Source organism: Perca flavescens, chromosome 10, assembly GCF_004354835.1.
Source record: "Perca flavescens isolate YP-PL-M2 chromosome 10, PFLA_1.0, whole genome shotgun sequence".
In the NCBI taxonomy this organism is placed as follows: Eukaryota; Metazoa; Chordata; class Actinopteri; order Perciformes; family Percidae; genus Perca; species Perca flavescens.
In genome coordinates this window covers 18,839,839-18,864,366 of record NC_041340.1, presented here as the reverse complement: position 1 = coordinate 18,864,366, position 24,528 = coordinate 18,839,839, and the positions used below count along the sequence as shown (strand labels likewise).

The 24,528-nt window shown below is 41.1% G+C and overlaps 1 protein-coding gene across 1 annotated transcript in view; it reads right to left on the bottom strand.

Moving 5' to 3' along the window:
- dock2 (dedicator of cytokinesis 2) overlaps positions 1 to 24,528 on the bottom strand; it is a 101,008-nt gene that overhangs the window by 15,376 nt on the left and 61,104 nt on the right. The window contains exons 27-32 of the mRNA XM_028588898.1: positions 2,997 to 3,095; positions 2,761 to 2,855; positions 1,512 to 1,590; positions 1,192 to 1,292; positions 805 to 863; positions 106 to 254 (exon numbers count right to left, since the gene is read on the bottom strand). Coding sequence (XP_028444699.1) covers positions 106 to 254; positions 805 to 863; positions 1,192 to 1,292; positions 1,512 to 1,590; positions 2,761 to 2,855; positions 2,997 to 3,095 — 582 coding nt within the window. The remainder of the gene's footprint in view (positions 1 to 105; positions 255 to 804; positions 864 to 1,191; positions 1,293 to 1,511; positions 1,591 to 2,760; positions 2,856 to 2,996; positions 3,096 to 24,528) is intronic.

Sequence of the window (24,528 nt, the reverse complement as noted above, 5' to 3'; positions counted from 1 at the left end):
ATATGTTTTACAACTCTGTTGGACATATGACGGATGTGTTTTAAAAACCTTAACACACATATAAGCATTCACACATTTCAGTTGAATGTATGCGTGTATTTCTACCTTTTGGAAGTTTCCAGAGTGTGCATATTCACAGGTGATCATGTCAAAGAAGATGGGGATGGTGGCCCTTCGCAGCTCTTCCTCTGGGATCAAAGTCATCTCCAGGATGGGACCCACCATGCCAGGGATGAAACAAATCTTATGACTGCCTAAACACACACACACACACACACACACACACACACACACACACACACACACACACACACACACACACACACCCACACACACGTAATGAAAAAGGGCAGGTAAAACCATATCTGGCCTATCTTCCCTTGCTCACCACCTGTTTCAACTTTTGCCCAGGGGAAGGCTCCGCAGGTCTCTGTCCACCAACAGTGTTTCCTTCTGCATTAAAGATTTGAACTCTGCTTCCTATCCCCAGAATATAACCCCGCATTTTCGACATGCAGCTTTCTCTGACTTATCTTTTTCTTCTGATTTATTGAGTGATATGTTATATTGATGCCTTATGTGAAATGGTGCCGGCGTTGTATACGCTTATTACCACACTGTAAAGAAAACAAATTCCACTGATGCTTGTTGCCTTGTGCATCCACCTACACACACACACACACACACACACACACACAGACACACACCCACCCACCCACAGGTATGTCTTGATATTAGGGTAAACACACCTGGGTCACCAAAAGCAGCAAGGCAACAAAACTTATATAAACTAGAATTCCTTACCTAGTTTGTACCAGATGTCGCGTATAGCAAAGCCTATGAGTCTTCTCATATCTCCATATCTGAAATTACGAGAGAGAGAGAGAGAAAAAAAAAATACACATAAACAGAGACAAAAAGAGAAATCAGCCCATTAGTTTGGAAGCGATGTCTTGATCAATACTGTTATTTTCACTTTCAGAAATTGAACAGCCCAGGGGGAAAGATAATGTTGCACTAATCTGCCCCAAAATGAACTTGTCAATCTACAGGCATCACACAGCTTTAATAGGCCGTGGAAGTGTAAACGGTAAATGCAGACTCCAAAATAGATCACAAATCACTGAGTGGTTCATTAGAGCAGGGAGAGTACGTGTGGTAAATAAGGAAAGTATATGGCCCTTCTCTCACTTGGCCAGAATCTTGTTCCTCTTGGTTGGCGAGAAATGCTGAAGCTGCAGAGACTCCTGGGTAATAAACGCCACCGCCAAGTGGAAGTAGTTATTCCACAACTAGACGGGGAGGAAGAGCAAGGAAGGGGGGTTTAATCTTCGTTAAATGTAGTACAGGCAACAACAACAAAAGGGCTGTCAATATGAGTCAAAGTCTGTAAATACACACAAACACACAAACACACACACACACACACACACACACACACACACACACACACACACACACACACACACACACACACACACACACACACACTAACACACTAACACACTAACCTGCACTTCAAAGTCGTCATTATTGAGGAACTTTTGGTTCATTGTGTCTGCATAGGTATTGATGGCTCTCAGGAACACTCTAATGGACACAAATACACACATTGAATGTACACACACAAAAAAATATACCAATAGAGAATTGTGAAAATCAGTGCAACAAAAGCTACTTCCTCATGCAGTAGCTTTTTTTTTTTTTTTTTTTTTTGGGGATTTTTAGGCCTTTATTTTCATAGGACAAATGAAGAAATGAAAGGGGAGAGAGAGGGGGAATGACATGCAGCAAAGGGCCGCAGGTCGGCGTGTTCACCTGCGGCCACTGCGTCAAGGAGTAAACTTCTATATATGTGCGCCTGCTCTACCAACTGAGCTAACCCGGCCACCTCATGCAGTAGTTTGATTGTTGATGAAGGATTAATAAATAAAAAAACAACCTTAAAAGGAAAAAAGTCATGTCTAAGAATAAATGGAAAAGAATCCATCAGTGATCACAAATGCAACTTTTTTGCTGCATCTTTGACAGCAGCTGAAGCCCACAGCTTTCTACAGAACTGCTATTTCAGACAAGACTGTAATATTGCTTTAGATTCAAAACCTTTGTCACAATGATAGATCATGATAGCAACTTCACACAGGTGTATCAGTGAGTTGTGACTTTATGCATTTCTAAAGTTAAATAGCAAACCTGCTCCCAGTCTTTTTGTCTCAACACTATTTATCTATCAGTCATCGTTATTCATAGCCAACTACATTCCCTCTCCCTTCCCTTTTCTTTTCAGTGGGACTTTCTCTACCTGCACATCGCTTCCCTAACCCCAGTCTGACTCCTCATCAACCTGTATTATCCTCTACCTTTCTTACTTTTATCTATTTGCCTTTCTGTCCCTGACACAGCTGCAGCCTCCCCTCTAGCTTACATCAAAAAAAAAAATAATATATATATATATATATATATATATATATATATATATATATATATAAAGCCCAGCAGCTCTCACAAACACATTATATAAAGCCCAGCAGCTCTCACAAACACATTTGTCACATCAGCCTTTTTCATCATCATCATAGCTCTGATCCCCAGCTTTCCTATCTCTAACTTATCCCTGTGTGGGTTTGTGTGGATGTCAACAATCTTTAATAATCACATACACCAAGCCTCAATGTCCCAATAGCAGGTTGTACTGGGGCAGTTGTGGCCTATTCAGTTACAGAGGCAGACCTGGGACAAGTAGATGGATGCTTGTAGTACCTGTTCTGTACCATGATCATGGCCATCCAGTCAGAGGGATACACGTGTTTCCCAATTAGGTCTTTGAAAAGTAGGAAGGACTCCATCAAGAAGTCCTGCAGTGAAAGAGGCAAGAGAAGGAGTATGTGTGTATATGATATATCTTCATTCAATACAGCTTGAAAGTTTTATAATTTTTTATTTTTTACCATCAATGTGGATTTAACAGACATATGCACGTGTGTGTGTGTACTTACTACTAGATCAGAGGATCCAGCGAAGGTTTCTATGTATGTATTATAGTGACGATCATCCATCTGGCTGAGGATAGCTGTCATGCAGGCTACCACCCTGGACTACAAAGGTAAAGTGTGAGCGTGGAAGAGAGAGAGAGAGAGAGAGAGAGAGACAGAGAGAGAGAGAGAGAGACACCATTACTAGTAGGGCATACTGCAGCTGCTCTTACACTGAGTGCTATACATCTAAAGCTAAAAACGTTTAAATCCCTTAAAATAATTTGTCGCCACACCAAACTAAAGTGAATTTCAAAGAAAACCTCTCTAAAGTCCAAACAGCTTCAACATAATCACATACTACCTACATGGCCTGAAACAAAAGGGCTCTGAGCTAGACGCTGGGATGCTATGTTTATCACAAATTACCATAATTACTATAAACAAACATAACCATTGCCAGGAGGACTGGAACCCACTTTCTAAATTGTATGCTATAATTTAAATTGTGTCCCTCTGTCACCAGGTTAGATTTGAAAAATATATTCTGAATTGCTATATAACACAATTTAAAACAGAAAGCTTTCAGCGTTCCACGTAACAACAAATGGTGAAAAGTGCAAACGTCTGAAGGAAAAACCACCTTTAACATGTGTTATTTGATTTACTCTTTGTAAAGAAAAACAGAAAAAAGACAATACCAGCGTCATCAAGGAGAGTGGTCATTTTGACAAACACTCAGGTCCCGTCCATAGAATGTGAAATGCAAGATGTTGTTGACAAAAAGGGGCTTTACACGGTTTACACAGTGCAATATTATGGCATGGTATAAACATTACATAAAAAACCATATCATATAAAATCACATAAAAAAAAAAATCATATAAGGCTCCTATATAAAAAAGAAAATCTACTCTAATTTTGGTGGCAAATTTACATTCTGATTTTGTTTTTAGTGTTGGTGTTTTTAATGAGGTATTAACTTCTCAGTAGATGCACATAACTCCAAATATGGCCCAAGGTGTGTACACAAAAGCACACAGAGACTGGTAATATGGAGAACTTCATATAGAAGATGAAAGTGAGGAGGCAGATGGAGCAATCATCACTGTGAAATAAGACAGACATGAAAGATGAGGATAAGCAAAAAAAGGTTTTAAACAAGTTTCAAGTTTTAACTGTGTGAAAACTACTTAAGCTGAGAAAAAAATCCTTGAGCTGGATTAAAGCAAAAGATTCATGGACAATTTAGAGCAAACCTTTCCACAACCAGAGGCTGAGATGGGGGAGACACTGAGAGGGGTGGCAGGCGAGAGAGGAGAAGAAAACAGAGATGAAACGGACAACAACTCAACTGCACTGACCAGAAGAGAACATAAAAAACCTTTGGCATGAATGTAAAAACAGTTTGCAGATATTACAGACATATGATGCTAGTTCTCAGAGTGCTAAATTGGTTTATCAAGCTTAATTCATTTATCATCAGCCCCTTCCACTTCCCTTTTCTCCATCTATGTGCTCCATAGGAACATTGCTGCCATTTGTATTTTCTGTCCAGCCAATACAATTACCTATTGACAGCCTAAAATGAAACATGGTCAAGTTTTAAATTGAAAACGTTTCTGGAAAATAGAGAAAATGAAAAGAACATTTCAAATGATAAATGATCTGCAAAACATAAAGTGGCCCCGCTCCTTTTCTTATTCAATTTTTGCACTTTCTCTTTTCCATTTGCCATCTTTATTTTGTCATCTTTATCTGTCAGTAAACATGCAGGCATGACCCTCACACCAATGAGAGCCGTGAGGGTGAGCCTGAAAGGGTCGGGGACCCTCATGGACACCAGGAGGAGGAGAGTTGCCTTGCTTAAAGTCACTGTCAATTAGTTTGGCTTCTACATTAATATTTTTGTTTTTGTTTCCTTCCCTCTGCTGTGTGTTAATTTCTGGAATGAAGTCTGCAGACCCTTTTTTTCAGAAACATGGCAGATGTGCAGGCATTTCCGCTTAATCTTAGAAGGCAGAGTTTGGGTGAAATTATCCTCACAGAATTGTTGGCACAATAGGGAAACAGGAGACAGAGATGAGGGATGATGCACGGCTAATTGAAGATGAAAGATGAATGGCATCTAATGCGGTGACAGCTTTCATCTACTCATGTGTGTGTGTTTGCCTGCATCTAATAAGAAAACATATGCAAACAAAAAAAATTTCAGCATGTATAGCTTTAATAAAATTTTTTTTAAAAAGCAGACAGTACATTGGACATAAAACTATCTCTGATGTCTAACTGGGGAAGAGAACTGTATTTTCTCGGATGTGTGTGGCTACCTCCATCCTCCACTAAACACCAGAGACCCTATCAGCACAATCTCTTCTTTAATCCCCCTCCATCACATGTTTAAAAGTGCTGGAAGATCAATGTAGTGTGACATTAAAGTAAGTACTGCTTATTAAAATGAGTGAATACGGTTAATTGTGTTTTAATAATGTCTTTTTTGTCTTAAAGTTACTAAAATAAACTGTAGTCATTAAAAGTAAAACTCAACATGGAGAAATGCTGTCATTGACAGTATTCCTAACATGAAAACAAGCATTTAAATTATGCAATTATACTACAGTAAATGGACAGAAAACAGAGAGGAGCAGGTAGAAAAGAAAACTGCTCCTTCTCTCTCTTCCTTCTTTGCCTTTTTTAGTGTGTAATGGTTGATCAGTAACAGGATTAAAAAAATAAAAACACACACACACACACTCACCAAAACTACTCTACACTCTACATTTTCTGGTTTTATGTTCACTCTGTGTGTGTGTGTGTGTGTGTGTGTGTGTGTGTGTGTGTGTGTGTGTGTGTGTGTGCCTGCGTGCGTGCGTGCGTCTGTTTATGTAGGTCACGTGTTATATTGCCCTACTTCTGTGTAATTGGTCTTCTCTGAGGACTTATGCTCTCAATCTCCTTTAACGCAATCTAAAAACACAAATGCTCAAAGGGCCAAATATCTGATCATCGACTATTTGTGTCCTCACTCATGAATGTGTTTAATCAACACATTCCAGTACATGACATGCAAGGACATATGGGAGGTATATGAGCCTGATATCTAATATCTGATAACTACATCTGTTACAGAGAGAGAGAGAGAGAGAGAGAGAGAGAGAGAGAGAGAGGGGCTCAGAGCTTGTTGAGGCGAAGGCCTTACGCAACAGTGAAGAGATTACTGACAAAACAGGACACAGATGCTGGCGAGGTCTGGGATTTTGCTCCCTTTCTCCACCTCCTCCTCCTTCACTTTGCATCATTTATCTATCCATCTTATCTTCTCACTCTGGACACTCATTAATAATGTATTAGAAGCTGTAATTTCAGAGTTGGATCAAAATGGCAGTTACCTGAAAATGCAGACAGAAATTAATCTAAACCAAACCTAGCTCAGAATCCCTAGAAGCTGCAATGTTCATTACACTCCACATAGGGTTTAATCTCAGGAATACACATCCAAACTATTTCCCAAGAAATATTATAACGAGGAAAAACTAGTTACGTTCTAGACATAAGCCAACTAGGCTGATATGTATAAAATGTACGTCTCACTACAGAAATACGGAAGTCATTCATGTAAGTCCTTTACACCCTTCCGTGTGGATGTAATTCTCGGAGTCGGCAGGGATGCAAAAGTCAGCAGCACAACGGTAACGTCCTTTTGGCCCACCAAACTCATCTATTGTAGGCTCTACCATCTAAATACAACACAATGTCTGTCACCAGCTATGCGTAAAAATACTTCAAAAGATTGAACAATGAAGATGCAAAGTGTGTGCTCACTGAATCATCACACAATATGGAATCTGTCTCAGCTTAATAGAATGCCTTTGAAAATGAAAATTATTACTTGCTTTACCAAATTTCAATTGTTTACACAATACAAAAATGACAAATATAACTTCTGGTTCCAGCAACAAAACATTCACTGTCAAATTGTCACAGCACAGCCATTAAAATGGTGATAAAACCACTGAAATGTTTGTGAAATGTTATGCTACAACATACTGTAACGGTATCACAAATAGAGAAGAGCCATAAAGTCAGATAACTAACAATATCTATTTGAAGTTGGCTAACTTCTGGTACCATCATTTCTAATTCTATTTCAAAATTACATAGACTCACTTTATTTAACCAAGTTTATATTCTCTGTTTAAAGTTCATTATCCCCAAAGGATGCCCGGTGGGATAAACAGCAAAATGTGGTTGATGCAATTAAATATAATTAACATATCATTCATTTTAAATTAAGACAGCATTAAAGCATTAACTTTGACAACCCTCATTTAAATACGTAAAGTGGTAGGGATTCATCTGTTAGAGGAACACAAAGAATTGTTTGTCAGTCACAACTGTCACTCAATAGTGTAGAGCAAGTACTCCACCAAGTACACGTGAACAATGTTGGTGTTCCTTCCCACGTATTAAATTGCCAATATCTAAGACATTTAGCCTATTTTGAGGACTAGTAGATTAAGAGGTAGGAAGTCAGTTGCGCAGCAAAACAGACTACAAACATAAATACATGAATAAATGAGTTTCAATTGTAGAGTTTAAAAATGTGAAAACAATGCTAATCTTTGAGATCAATGTGATTTTATGTTCTTATGTATTCATAATATACGCTGCAGCTGGGTTTAGGCAGGACAATTGTATCAGCTTCCTAAGTTAATTAAATTATGTCTGTCTGCTCTCTGGGCAAGACGAAGCCCTTTGTGTATATTTGTCTTGGAGCCGACCCCTGCTGGCGTGCCGACTAGATTAGAACAAAGAATGTTTATTCCTGTAGCTTAAAAATAATTCACATCCTGTTGAAAAGATCTTCATCTGAGAGTAACCTCAAACACACCAATTTAGAAGTATGCCCTCCTCATTTGGGGCAACGAAGAAAACCAATGTGATGCGCCCAGGGGCATGGACATGCCACCGTGGCAACGAAGGACCAATGCAAAATAGTCCTAAGCCACGTGGGGAAAAGGAACTGGCCACATCTCCAGGAGAATGCAGTATAGGGAAGCAGAGTAGGGAAGGAAAGGCACTGAAAAATGAGGAGCTGAGCTGGCCTTCTTGCTGTTGGACTAGTATGTAATATTAGCTGACTTGCTATGTTTTGTGTTCGTACACTTGCTTGGCTGTGTTTATACTGTAATGTAATCATAACAAATGCACGTGTACAGCTGTCCCTATTTACGACGGCGGCGTAGAAGTGAATTGCTCTCTGAAACTGCAGAAATCACATAAAAAATGCTTTAAAGCTCAGGGGGACATGTTAACAACCATCCATTCAAATAATTCAATATCAGGTCCATTGATGCTCGCCACCCTTTCCTTTTTTCTTCTCCTCTTCCTCTTTCCTCCCGTCTTTTTGTGGTCTCCCCCCAGGTGGCAAGTCATCACGCTGCTCTCAACTGTGATCGTGCATCATTTTTTTTAAATAGAACATCTACAAAAAAAAAAAACAGTCTTACTGGAAGCCTGCAGCGTTCCTCACTGCACCTTTTACAGACACGTTCATCTCTGACCACACACACACACACACACACACACACACTTTTCCAGACACCTTGGGGCTGAGGTGGGAAGTAGGGGGGGGGGGGGGTCTGTCTGAGGCAGAGAAAAAGAAAGGGGTAATATGGGCTGCCAATGTGTGTTTGCATTTCTGTGTGTATGTGAATGAATGCCCGTTCACTGTTCAGAAAACAGATCAATCCATCCTCAGGCTCTCATTTCCCAGTCAAGTACAAAGAGACACTATCAGTTGAGTACAAATAAGGAAGAGATATCAAAGAGATGGATAGCGGTCAAGGGGACGGGAATAACAAGAGGAGAAGAGATGAGGAACAGTCTCCGGCTCACACACTGTACTGTTCCTCCTTGACAATGAAATGCTACTCTTCTCATCTTCCACTCCAAAATCAAATTACTGAGACCTCAGAGCTTCAGCACAACTGTCTCATACTTTGTCAACCTTGTATGTATTTGTGCACACGTGTATTATATTTTAAGGCCCCATGTGTTCCCCTCAGACCCCTTACAGCTTACGTAATGTGCACACTGCGCACACACACACACACACACACACACACGCCCATGCCCACGCCCACACACACACACACACACACACACACACACACACACACACACACACACACACACACACCTTTGCTTGCCTCATCAGAGGTCAATTGAAACACAACACAAGGTGAGTCAACCACTTTGCAGTAGAGAATACATCACCAGTTATTTTCAGATGGGGGAGGGGTAAGGTGGGATATTTATGTGGATGCTGCATCAGGGGACCACTCAGGGAACACAGACACACATTATAAATCATTGTCCTTGCACACACAAAAACATAACTCAAAACACAGTTACATAAGCCCTTGCACACAACAACACAACAGTGTTACTATATTTGTGAGCACGTAGGCTTCATTAGTGTACATTTATTTAATTTGTTTTAGCAAACACAAACTCCGCCTCACCTTAAGTCAATTAAACCTACTCTGATCCTTAGCCTAAAACTCTTAAACTCGCCTGTAAATGTGAAAAAAAAATGATTCATTACTTTCGTGATGCATGACAGATGAGGAAATTAATTTGCAAGCACACAACTCCTGCCGTGCACGAAAAACAAAGCCTTCAAAATTAAGCATAATTAAAACCTGATGTCATATGGTGTTTAATCTCACATTCTATTCAATTTATCTCTCGTGTTTTGTCTCGTTTGCCTTCGAGGAAGAAAGCAGCATCATCCTGAGCTGGCATGAATAGGAGCAGAGAAATAAAGAGAATGAGAGGGTGGCAGGTGGGAAAGAACACAGAGGATGAGGTGAGTGTGCAGGATGAAGATAAAAAGAAGAGGAAAGAACGGTGTGAGAAGGCTAAAGTCGGGCAAAGAATACGGAGGACAGTGACAAAAAAGGTCAAAGGGGAGAAAGAAGTGAAGTTACCAGGGGGAGAAAGCGCTAGACCAAAACAGAAAGAGAGAGTGAGGCGACAGTAGACTGCGTTCAAACAGAAAAGCAAAGATATAAATAAAGTGACTGATAGAAGCAAGAGTGTGTGTTTCTGTATATATGTGTGTGTGTGCGAGCGTGTTTGTTTATGTCCTGGGAGCAGACACTTCTGGGCTGCCAAAGTTTCTCTGGGTCTACCACCATGCCAGGGTCAATGCAGGCACACACACACACACACACACACACACACACACACACACACACACACACACACACACACACACACACACACACACACACACACACACACACACACACACACACACACACACACACACACACACACACACACACACACCATCAAACCAGGGCATGGCATGGGATTAGCCACCAGCAAAGTGATAGGAATAGGCAAATAGACAGAGAGGGTGAAAGAAAGAGAAGGTGTAGGAATTAATAACAGAGTAACGGTATTTGAGAAACAGGTAAGAGCTAAGCTAAGAGAAAGGGTAAGAGTGAGAATTGCAGTAGGTATAGGAAAAAATGTTGATGTTGAATCAGAGAAAGGCAGAAAGAGGGGGAGACTAAAAGAGAGAGAGAGAGAGAGAGAGAGAGAGAGAGAGAGGAGGGAGGATCACTGGGCATTGCGAGCATGCAAGGATCAGTAGCAACAGAATGAAACGGCGAGAGAGATAGAGAGCGGTAAAGAGTCGGAGGAGAGCGCTACTGAGGACTAAAGGACTATCAGAGATGAGAGAGAGACACCGGGAACAAGCATGCGGACCAAAGGGGAGGAAAAGAAAAGGTAAATGACTGAGAAAGCAATGAAAGACAGTTGTTAGGAAAGATAACATTGTGTACAGTAAGTGTGTGCATGTGAAAGCATACAAGCAAGCCTGAAATGTTTTCTTCCTGTAAAGATGCTATTATGACGCTCTGAGGAATCTCTCCATTCTCGTACTTTATTTTCAAAGCAGCTCATTCAATATGTATGACACTGGAGAGGATTTGGATGGAGGTACTGGTGACTGTATGAAAGCAAGCCACAGTGAGCCAACTGGACTAATGGACAAAATCCTTAGGTCTAACCTCTGGAACCCAAAAACAAACAAAAAAAAGCCACAGTAGCTGGCTTTACAGTATTTGGGCATCTTGTTTCCTACAGATTCGGTAGCTTTAACAAAAGTGTGTACATCTCTACTTCTGGAAGGCTGTTTTTGACTGTACGTGTGTGTATTTCTGTTTAAAGTAGTGTGATCACAGCATCACAGTGTGGATAAATGTCTGTCTGTGTGTGTGTGTGTGTGTGTGTGTGTGTGTGTGTGTGTGTGTGTGTGTGTGTGTGTGTGTGTGGCAGGTGAGTAATCCTATCCATCTGTCACAGTAGGATTTGCTGCATATGATTACGTTTGTGTGCGTTTGTGTACAGTATATGTGTGCAGTGCTTATTTTGTGTTTCACCATGCAACATTATATACAACTCTTGCTTTTTACTAGGATTACAAATGCTTCTGTCAATTTACAGTATGTATGTGCATGTGTGACTGTATCTGTTGCCCGATTTTTCAAAGCCTCCGAACCAATCAGCTAGTGTAGCTCTAATATGGGATTATATTGCAATAACCCTTCTCTTATACACTAATGCTGCCCTTGTGCATCTGTGTTTGTGTTCATGTGTGTGTGTGTGTGTGTGTGTGTGTGAGAGAGTGATCAAAATGGACATATGTGAGCTGTGCACTATTATATTACAACATCAGTCAGTACATACATAGAACATACTTTAAAATGACAGTTTGTGAATATGCATGTGTGTGTGCGCTTGTCTTTAACTGACAGATAAACACATTAAGCCAAAAACAGTGTAACAGAGTAAGGAAATAATCTTCAGTTCATCATCAGCATTCCTATTCAAAGACTTCTTTTTACAGATAGATCATTCTTGTATTCACATTAGAATTGTTGAAGAGGAAGATCAAAATTATTTTATGTTTGCTTGAATAATATTTCAAGAAACATTGACAAATATTGGCCCTATAGGGATAGAAGCACATTTGTTGATAATCATGTCATAATGCTTGAATATATAGGCAGCTTGTTGCAGATATGTGGTTATTAGTGATGCATCAGAATATTGCTAAGTACATTTCTCTGTTTTCGTCCTTGGATGAAAGAATGATGCATAGCCAACATATGCTGGCAGGAATTTGATTCAGTACTTAATCAAATCTCTAAATATTTCAATTTTCTCAAGATTGTGCATTATTGATTTTGATTTTGTTATTACTTTAATGTTTTCTTCTTCAATATTTAGGAGTGTTGTCGCCTGAGAGAAACAAACCAAAACTTCAATTCTTTTGGCAACATTTCAAAACGTGTCAAATTTGCTTAAAAGTTGTTTATATGTCTAGATTATTGCATATATTGGAAACACCTGCAGCACAGAAAGAGATCATGTGAAGGGGTATAATGCAAATTACAGACTAGGGAAACCTAATCAATATGTCATGACATTATACTGCATTGACTTTAATTACATCCCATTTCTCCTGAGAATGACAGACAATAGGGAGAAAGAGAGAGAAGAGGGAGATTGACAGCGAGACAGAGTCACAACAAAATATATCTACTTTCATACGCATAAATGTGTGTGTGTTTGTGTGTCACTGACACTGCTAACCAGACAGACTGTGAACAGGTGATGAGAAGACCAGATGCGGTGAAAGCGAAGAGGACTAGAAAGTCAGAAGGGTAGGAAGATGGATGAGGGAGAGGAAGGGAGGGCAGTGGGGGCAAGAGGATGGAGAGATGAGAGGAGGAGAGATAGATTGGGGGTTAATGATGGAGAGATTGGATGGGACGTGTGGACAGGATGAGTGATATGGCAGAGAAGAGAAAGATGAGATGAAAACAGAGGATAAAGAAAAGAGAGAACAATGAGAGGATGAGGGCAGGTGAAAAGTAGGGATAAAAAGATGAGGTGACAGGAAGAGAAAGATAAAAGTGAGAGAGCGGTATGCAGTTTGAGCAAAAATGCAAAACAGACTATATCTCACTCTATTAGTCACGCTGATAAGATGTGTGTGTGTGTGTGTGGTCGTGCATCTGCAGCATCTCCTCAAACTAAGCCACTTTGTTTTTCCCTTGTTGGTGTAGAGGACCTAGTTTATCACTGTATCATGTTTATCTCCGATTATCAAATATTTGTTGGCAAATATCTCATAAATATTAAGTTTTACAACGGTTTCTCTGCTCTGCTGCTCAACCAACACACATTCCTCTAGCCAACAACAAAACAAATGAATTAAGCCTGCAGATGAATTTGTCAATAATACGCTCTTTGTCTATATTTCACCCCTTTTCTTGTTACAGGTACCTAACTGGTTGTAAATAAGCCAACACCATAAAACCGAACAGAATTTTTAAAAAATTTCTCTGAGGGCTCCTCTGTCTGGAACAGGATATCACTTTGAATTATGTCCTATTTTTGCCCTCGTAAACAAGTAAAAGGGGCTAAAATGGATTCAAACTTATAAGAAAGTTTCGTTTTGTGGAAAAGGAGCCTCAGACAGGTTCCAACACATCATCAGATCAGATAATTAATTCATGTGTGGAAGTACAAATAAACAAGGAAGTTATTAGTTAGTTTTTAGTTCATTTATATTCTGATCTCAAATGATCACTGAATGGCATCCCTTAAAACGTACAGGTACCACGTTTAACGTCAACTGATGTTCATGCATGCAAAACTGAAAAGACTCAAACCCTTTAAAATGACTTCAAATTAATATCAGTGTTATCATTATCTGAGGGTTCCTCAGAGCAAAGGCTGACAAGTTCAGGATTAGACTCAGGTCTAATGAAGAATTAAGTAATCTCCGGCTAAATTCATTTTCTGCCTTAGTCTAATTCCTGCATTACTGATTAAAACATGTGCAGACACACACACTTATACACAAATTACATTCACTCAGAAGAGTGTGTCCAGGGGCAAGGACTGACAGTGTTGGCTCGGTTCGTATAGCTTTTGAGGGTTTCTAGACACATGAAAGCAAAACTCTGAATTCTGATCCTTAAACTCTCATAGGCATAATAAAGATGGTGGGCCAGATTGGAGAGTAAATCTATCATGAACACATAGTACACAGTGTGCGGTAGAGTAGTGACTCCCAACGTGGGTGCCCTGAGGACCGGCCCAAGGGGTACCGCAAGATTCATCATTCATCACAGATCATTTTTTATTGATGGTGCGTTTTTAATAAAGCTTCAAAAATTTCAAAACGGCTAATGACTTGATAACTCAGGGTTGTCATAGTAACACAACACTCAAGAGCTTAACAGATTAAAAAAAAATGTGACCGTTGGAGCAAGCAATGGGATTTGACACAGTGAATGAACAAAAAAAAAGAAATGCAGATACATCTCAGTGCTCGCCACAGTCTGAGACCACCGACAAAACTAAAATCAGACTAAACCAACTTCTTCTCCTTCTGGAAGATTGACTGTCCAACTGTCAGTGGAGTCAAGACCTGCAGCTCGTGCTCTCTCTCTCCAGATAACAGCAGGCTCAGACGTACCATTAAAATGCCTGCAACCTTTTTTGTTTTATTTTGTTTATTTGATCATAGATAGAAGCTCATTTTAAATTAGAAAAATACTAAACTGAACTATTGATCCAACATAATATTAAATTTAAAACTGTGAAAACCAACACGCATCTTTCATTCATGTTATATTGGGGGTTGGGTGGCCATGACAAAGAAATTGCAATTGTAAAAAAAAATAAAAATAAATAAAGTTTGGGAACCACTGCTGTAGAGCACGATCATTTTATATTATGCTATTTCTCATCAAATAATGCTATGTGAGTGTGCGTAACTTACATTAAGTTCTCACGTTGCAAGTTTCTTGGACAGAAACAATTTCCATTGTTTGCGCTAGTCTGCCTTGCTTGAAGAGACACTTGAGTCCCTTAATATCAGCGAGGCACACACAATCTGCCCCAAACAATGCTTCAATACAAATCCAAACTTGGATTATGCAGGGTTGGCTGAGATACTTGGCTTTGTAAAATGAACATTAGCCTTTGTGGCTTGTGGCTTTTCAGTTGAAATGCTGATTAAAGTGCACTGTCCCTGAAAAATACAGTTGAACCCAATTAAAATGCAACAGACAACAAAACAGACTGCAGAGAGAGAGCTGAGCAAGTTTCCTGGTTGTTTTGATTATCCTTCCCTCTGTCTAATGTGCAGGGATATATGTTAGGCGTGCCATGACACTTAAGAAAAGATGAAACCGGTGACCAATTACGGAGACAAAAGAAAAACTGCTTAACAGTGCATACATACTGTATATGTGCAATGCAGCATGCACATATTGGACATCTGCTGATATACACTATTAATTTACAAGCATAAATTAAACTAATGCTAGTATTTGTTACGGTTACCAATACTGACAGAAAACTCTCTTTTCTCAGTCCCCTTGCTGCACTTATTACACACACAAGAGCTGAGAAAGGATTCCCAGTCATTCTGCTAAGTTTCCTTTTTAGCATCATGTTGGTTCAAGTGAAGCAGAGAAGTCGTACCTGTAATGAGCTGTTCACTCCAACTGACCTGTCTGACAGCTCTTCCGCTGATCACACCGGCACTCTTTTTCAACCAGAGGGGATGTCTTAATAATCTAACAGTGGCTATCATTGTGGCTACCTGTGCTGACATCACTCCAACTTCTTCCTACAATGATTCATCGACAATTGTTTGTGCAAGCTGTCTTGAAATTATCTTTTTGTGCCATGATTTATATTTATGGAAATGTGAAATTTATATTTTTTATTGCAAAACATTGCAAAAACTCTTGCATACTTATTCAGATAAATTTGTGGAGTGCCCTTCTTTGACATTAATGTCCCTGACAGAATTAAGTGTTAAATTGACATTGTACAGTTTCAAAGGCTTGTATAAGCAAAGCAAGATAAAACAAAGTTCACCAATATATGGAAATCAAATGCTAAAATAGAAAAGGTTTCTTTTGTTGCTTTGAGTCCAGACATCAGAGGAAAAAACTGACTACACTACCCAAGATGCATTGTGTGCTGTGTCTCAAAGGGCCAATAAAGTGCTGTGTTTGTGCTGTTATGGCGGTGAGCGGCCCAGAGACAGTAAACGAGAAAAGCAGTGTGATTACAGAGCAGTAAAGTGAGTCTCAGTCTCCCTAAAACACACACACACACACACACACACACACACACACACACACACACACACACACACACACACACAGGCAGTTGACAAATGAGGCTCACCTTGAAATGACAGGGGACTCGATTCGCTGGAGCATTCACTGCTCTGTTACTACTGCAATGGCGTGGGTTCGCACTCATTCAGACACACACACACACACACAGGTTTGTGGCACTATCTTTGTGGGGACCCGTCATTGACATAATGCATTCCCTAGCCCCTTACCCTAACCTTAACCATCACAACTAAATGCCTAACCTTAACCTTTACCCTCACCCTAACCATAACCTAATTCTATCCCTAATCCTAAAACCAAGTCCTTACCCTCAAACAGCCCCACACACACACACACACACACACACACACACACACACACACACACACACACACACACACACACAAACAAGGTCTCACTGAGATTGCCTGTTATAGACAAATCTTGAACAGCCCAAATTCACCAACTGGTAAATTAAACTTATTGCATGTAGAAACAGATTTATAAAAAGCTGCACCCTGTCTAGTGTGTGTGTGTGTGTGTGTGTGTGTGTGTGTGTGTGTGTGTGTGTGTGTGTGTGTGTGTGTGTGTGTGTGTGCGGTGACAGATGCTCAAGCAGTACATATTGATTACTGGTGAGCAGTGTGTGCGGCTTCCCAGATCTTCCTTTTCTTTAATGTCCGTCTCTTCACGCATCTCTCTCTGCCATGCTTCTCTCTTTATTCTTTAACCAACTCTATCAAACACTTTTGGAGAAAATGGGCCTTTGCATCTCTTCCTCACACACACGCACGCACGCACGCACGCACGCACCACTTTCATCTGGTCCGTGATCCTTCATTCTTCTTCTTCATCTGTTCTCCCCGCCTTAACCCTTAAACCACCTTTCTGCACCTCCCTGAGCTGCTGTCTCCCCTGTTCTCCTCTTTTGTCACCACCCCTTCATCCCCCAGTCAACAGTCACCTCCCCATCTCCTCCCTGCTTATTTTGCTCAGCCAGAAGTGTGATGTGGGTGAGAGACTAAGATTAAATATAGAGACAGAGGGAAGGGAGAGAGAAACACACAGAAAATCAAAGACAGCATGACTGAGATGGAAAAGGGGGCGGTAAGTGGAAAAGTGCGATAACAAACAAGGGTAACAATGAAAGACGAAGGCAATGAAATGAGAGGGGTAACCAATGGTGGTACGTCTTGTACAAAGAGCGAGAGCTAGAGAGTGTTAGAAAGATGAAGAGAGGCAGGGGTGTGAATCAGTGAAAGTGACTTCTGAGGATATGGTGCCACTTTCTGCCTGACAGCCTGCAGGTCAGGGGTGAAGAGTGAGACTTGAGATGGTAGGCACACACACAAACATGCACTCTCACACAAACATACATAGATAGACAGTGAGAGCAAGGAGAGAGAGAGAGAGAGCGAGAGAGCGAGAGAGAGAGAGAGAGAGAGAGAGTTTGTTGCAGCAGGTGCTCTGGTGTGGCTGGTGGTGGAAAAACAAATGCTTGGAAATGAGCTGCAGTGAAATTACCTTAAATTGACTTAGTCTGAATCTCAAAGCCCAGTGCTTGACAACACACACATACACACTCGTACATATGCACGCACATCTTCAGTCCTCGCTGTCCCCGTTGCACACACAAACACTGGCTTGCTCTCTCATTCTTGCTCTCCCTCTCTCGGTTTTTCTCAGGAAAAATGTCATCATCATCTGCAATTTCTTTTTGCAAACAACACATCTCAGTCCATTTGTTATCCACATGGTGGCTGCAGCCTGCTTTGCAAATAGATTTAACACATACGCGTACGCGCGCGCACACACACACACACACACACACACACACACAAAAACAAAACAAAAACAACACAACCTGGAAGGATTGAAGGGTGTGTGAACTCTGGGTCACGACCTGTGTGGGTCACGACCTGTGTGGTCCACTCCAGGACACTCTTTGCCACAGTTACCTGTCATAAACAGGCTGTAATGTTACTTATGTGTGACCCTATGTTAGCTCTCAGGCAATGTCGCAGTCCTTGAGCCAAACACACTGTCAAGATAGTCATATAAATAGCAGTGATATGTCACTGAAGTAGAAATCCTTCGATCTATAGCGCCTTACGTAAAAACCTTAGATTTCGAAGCTCTGCCGGCTGTCAGTGAAGCTCTCGATCACAATTGTGTCCCAAGAATGGCTTTGTCATTGGCACAGTACTGTGTGACACTGACTGTTGTTGTCTCAGCTAACGTGTAGAAATTTCATTAACTAGGCATACAGATTGAAAGAAGTCTAAACTGTTCCTAATGCGGCCCATGCAGGCCCACCAGCATAATAAACTGTATTCACTCAGTTTTAATATTTAATGATATTAAATGAAAACGGAAATTCTGAAGAGAATGACAACATTAATTACACTTAAGTCGAGAAAAAAAGGAATGAAAGGGCTAAAATGTCCATTTCTATTTTACTCATGCTCTCAAAACAGCACATGGCATCAGGCTTCATAATGAGTGGATATAGGTCACACAGAGCATTGCTTTGAGTGAATGTGTGCATAACTCTAATCCTGAATACATATGAACTATTAGTGCGGCAGTCAGACTCTTCCCAGTCAGTATGAGTCGACTAGCGAGAACATATCTTTAACTGCTACAGGGCCATGGGCAGATTTATGAAAATTCTGAAAACCTTGAGCATGAATCTGAAGTCTGCCCTTGCTTTTGAAACAAGCCTCCTAATAAAAACTTTTTTGTCAGTAATATCATGGGTTCTTAAACTAATAGGTAAACGGCCATATTTAATTTATTTTGAAAAATATTGCACTGTTCCAACCTTGACCCTATACAGCAAAATCTGTGCTATGTCGCACCAGCTGTCTTAAAAAATAATCTCTTTCTGTGTGTGTGTGTGTGTGTGTGTGTGTGTGTGTGTGTGTGTGTGTGTGTGTGTGTGTGTGTGTCTCTCTCACATCACACACCGACTGCAACGGAACGACTTCAATGTAATGACGATAGGAGAAAAAGAAAATATTGATAGAGACATAAAGATGATACCAATCTGCTGACTGATGCCTAATTTCATGCGCTAATTATCTTTCGTGAAGTATTCAGGAATCAACAGCATACTGGCTTCCCGAGTTGGTCTGATTTCAATTTAGTTGGATAATAGAAATTTGCTGAAATGTCTGACCTGGATCGACCACATGTCTAAAATGTATTGATGCTTGTATTTTGTGCAGAGACAGTTACAGTATAAGTGTTATAAACCACAGCACTGCCAATTACCCTGAGGAGCTAAATGTGTGTGATTCCATTACTTGACTGCTTATTTCTGACATGACAAATATGGCTCCAGCCCATTTATAATGCTTTTAAATATAGTATAAATTGCATACTGTAAGTATGTTTATCTAACCTCCATTTACTCTCTTATCTATCTTTGATGTATCTGGCCAATATGTGCTGCTGCAATGGCCCAATTGTCCTCATGAGAAAAAAATCAGACATACTGCCCCAATTTTATCATCTAATCATAGTGCAACATTAAAGCTGCAGTAGGTAGAAAGCAAAAAACATCAGAATTTCAAGTAGCGGCCTCTTCCTGCAGCTCTCTCTGTCTCTCCCATCTCTGTCTGCATGTGCAGAACAGAGCTCATCAGAAACAGAGCTAAGAAGACGTGCAGAAGTATAGTTTTCTCTCAGACCACTGAATTACATTATGCTCCCAACGGTGACAAAAATATACTGCCTACCACAGCTTTAAAGTATTCTAAGTTGATTCTCAAGTGAATTTAAGTGATTATGGTCAAATGGCTAATTTTGCTCCCTCCCAAATAATCCAAACATTTTCACCAAGCATAAAAACCAAATAAGGATTTATTATAAACTAGCTATGCATTCAAATTAATTTTGCTGCCTAACGAACAATTAAACACAAAGTAGACATATCTACACTGACTTTAGGCAACATGCCTGTCTACCTCCGTTAAAGAGGAAGATGGGCATAAACAATGTTGCAGAACATTATGCTGAACTCATTAGACAGATTTCCAAACTGCTTCAATGAGAGATGTCGAGGCATGATGCATCATCAGTTTACATACCACTGCGGGAGGCAAACATAACCTCATTTGAAATGTGTTACGCTGTGTCATCACGTGATGAAAGACTATAACATATGTATAGTCCTACATTTATATGATTTATTTACATACAGTAGCTCATGAGGTGTGTGTTCAACTTTATAGAGGTAAATGGGGATGGCAGTAGCTCAGTCCGTAGGGAGTTGGGTTGGGAACCGGAAAGTTGCTTGTTAAATTCCCCGTATGGACCGAAGTACGGAGTGTGAACTGGTAGCTGAAGAGATGCCAGTTCACCTCGGTTTGGTGCCTTGCTCACCAAACCTTACCAAGACACCGAACCCCTGTGTGTAGGGTGTAACAGAGTGTAATTGCAATTTCCCCACTGGGGATTAATAAAAAGTATAAATAAATAAAAAGTTATTATTAAGATATCGCTGGTCTTTACTGTTCTAAGAGAAACAGCTTGATGAGATTTATCATGGTGCCTCTGTAGCTCCCACCACCTGCTGGTCTAATAAGAGGTTGATGGAGTTCCATTGATCTGGTCAGTGTCTGCATTCAGTCAAGGTTGAATCTTTTATATGGAGCTCTACATTCCTAATGTCTGTGTCTTCTTGCCAATCTGACCATTTATTTCTCTTCTGTCATTTCTCTCATTGCCTCTCTCTTTTTTCTTCTCTTTCTCTCTCCAGAACAAACCCGCAATACCCAGAGAATCCATCCAACTCATCATCTGCGGGCCATTGGTTAGAGACAGAGAAAAGCCTTGACAGTGATGTCCAATCAGAAGTAGCTAATCTAGAAAGGAGGTCATTAATGTAAGGACATTGAGGGTTTAAAGCCTTATTGGATATTGGATTCCTGTCTCCAGCTTTCACATACAAACTCTCTCACACTGCCTCACAAACACGCAAATTAATTTGGGTAAACAAAAGCTGGAAACATTCCCGCTTTTTATTGGATATAATCCTGCTGACGTTGGCTGATGTCAATGCTGCCCTCCATCCCGTTCAGCTCCTCAGGGGGCTGAGCCAACCTGCAGAGGAGTATGGGCAGGAGGGTGGCTGACCCAACCAATCCGGTGCCTGCGCTGGGGGTTCCCCTGGCAGGGGGGCGATGGGGGCCGCTGTGCAGTGTTGGGGTGCAAACATCTCCCGGACTGCGAACTCTCCCCTCCATCAAACAACACGGCAGCCAACCAACCAACACACATCGGCCACTCACCATACCAACAGACAAAACAACAACAGTGGAGACACGCAGAGTTATCAAAAGTGACAGCAACAGTCTGCCAGTGTCCAAGGAGACATCTCAGAACGAGATCAACAGCCTGACACAGGACGGCATGGGGTCAAAGGGGTCAGGCAGCGGAGTTTACTGCCAGATCAAAACTACACGGACAAACCCCAAGGACACAAGAGATAAAAGGACAGCTCGGTATACAAATGGCAGTGTGGTAGCCTCTGATGTGGTGGGAGGGGTTTGCACTGAGGCCACAGAAGGTAAGGAGCCGGCCCAAGAGAGGAGGAGGGTGCAGTCTCTACGTGGGGAGGGCCATCGCTCGGTATTAAAGACGGGGAGCGTTTGTACCACTGTGCACGCCACCCCACCACGGCCCTGTCGAGTGATGGCGACTTCCTCACCCAGCCTTTGTGGGACATGTGGGAGGAGACGATCACAGATTACACCGTGTACAGGCGCTTGTCGCAGGAAGGCTGTCAATCAAATAACAGCCAGCCAGACTTTACCTAATCCGCCTCGGAAACCGTCTGTGGCTCCCAAGCAGTCAAGAAAAGAATCTGCTCTGGACTCTCAGCCTTGCACAAAAAACACAGACACAGGAAACACCTCCACGCACACATCAGTACAGACTTCTCAAATCCCACAGCTGTCACACACTATGCCAAAAACACACAGCTCGCATTCCAACCCCACATCACACACCCTGAACAAAACAAAAGAGTCAAAACAGCGGACAAGACCACATTCTGCAGACTTTACTCATTGTAAGGACTCAGCCACGCAAACGACAGACACACACATGCACAACAACACAGACAAGACCACAACTATCACACATACACAACGACCACACACACCATCTGCAGAAGCAACAGAGACCCATTCGACTGACAAACACAAGTATGACTTGGCTAAAATCCAGCACACTGATGAACACGCACACCAACACACATTAGTCCGTATCACTTCTAAACATCCAGCTCCTTCCCTTCACAGTGACTTAAAATCTACCAACAACCCACCTCTCCCACCAAAAAACTCTCCTAAACCCACTCGTTCCAAACCGGGAACACCTGTAGCGCAAACCAAAAACACAGACGAGACCACAAACATTCCCAAACAAACATCCTCAGAACGGGTCAAACTCAAGGACTATGTAAAACAGAAGAGCAAATCATTTGACGACCACACTCTGCCTTGTAAGACTCATATGAAAGCACAATGTAATGGGGCTCCAGGGGGGTTGTTGGGTGCACCCGCAGGGACCGCACCACGCGGGCTGGAGAGGCAGTTGCAAAATGTGGAGGAGAACCTACAGTCCAATCAGGAGAAGATCAAGGTGCTTCTCAACGTCATTCAAGACCTGGAGAAGAGCAAGGCCCTCAGCGAAGGGTGAGAGAAGGGACTTAACAGGGAGAAGAAAGTGAAAGAGAGAAGGGGAGATAGAGGGGATGTAAGGATATAAGAAGAGGAGGAAAAAGAAATGTAGGATGTTGTATGAAATGAGACAAAACAAGAGGGTTAGACACCAAGACAGCATGAGGATAAGGATGAAAACAGAGACAAGAGATGGAGAAAAAAGATGAAGAAGAGGAAGAGATAGTTATTGCAATTAAGTATGTAAGTGTGAGAGAGTGAGAAAGACAAAGAGAAGAAGAGGAGAGGGCAGCAAGGGAGTTCACAAGACTGAGAAGAGTATATTTGAGATTTGAAAGCAATATACAGCGACAGGCTTTCAAGTCCATGCAATAGATTTTAAATGTCAGGCCAGTGGAGAATCACTGTAGTGTGTGTGTGTATGTGTGTGTGTGTGTGTAATCCAATCCTGCAGTGACTTACGATACCTGCCAGCCTGCAGTCAATACTAGCAGACCCTTCCTCTGTCCCTTCATCTTATATACCTTATAGGGTCTGTAATCCCCACAGTAACCTTAAGAGACATTGTATTGGCCACTGAAGCAAACTAAACAATTCTTTCTTTCTCTCTTCTGCTAATTATTTTGTATTCTTAAATCCTCCTCTCCTGCTCCACATCCTTTGTTTCTCTCCTCTTCATAAATCCCAGTTGACTTTCTGTACTTCATTTCAATCAACACCATCCCCCTTTTCTCCAAGGCTCCTTAACCCGCTTCAAGCTATTCATCCCTTTCTCCACTTTCACCCTCGCACCTCTCTTTTCTCCATTCTTAATTAATACCTTTTTCCTTTCTCCTCATCTTTCTTTTCTTTCTGCACCTACACATATGAACCATGCTGCAACTAACAACTGTGAATCGCTACATTGCCCTATCACCATTTTGTGATCTTTCCTTTCTCTCTGCCCCGACAACCTGTTCATCACTTTTGCCTGCTGTCACTCCATTTTGTGTCTCTATCCGTCCCCATTCTTTGCCTCCTTATCCTGCTTATCATTACCTTTACTGTCAGTAATTCTTCTTCTGTAGGTTTTATATATATATATATATATATATATATATATATATATATATATATATATATATATATATATATATATATATATTAATTAGTCTTTGTCCCACCCTAACTTTCAACCCCTTTCTACCCTAATACATTGGTTCTTCTCATCTTCCCAAACAACCTAAAACCAATTCCTTACCCGTTTGCCTCATCTTGTCTATAAAATGATACCACCTAAACTTCCTCTTTACAGCTGTAGTACATGTTTTTATTCTTTACTCATGTTCTTTCCCTTGTGTTCAGGGTTAAAAGATGTCTCTAGATCCAGACTAATCCCCATCACATTACCTTTGAGAAATGCAATTAATGTATAAGCTGCACAATGAGGCTCCTAAACTTAGTGTAGACGCTGTCCTGCCCTGTATGAGCAGGGGCGTCAGACTGGGGGGAGAAAGGGGACTGAGAACCCAGGATCCTGATGTGAGGAGGGCCCAGAAAGATGCTAGAATGATTAGCTGTGGATGTGGGGAGGGGCCCATAGAAAATGCCTTTCTACAAGGCCCAGAATGTTGTGCTATGCCCTTG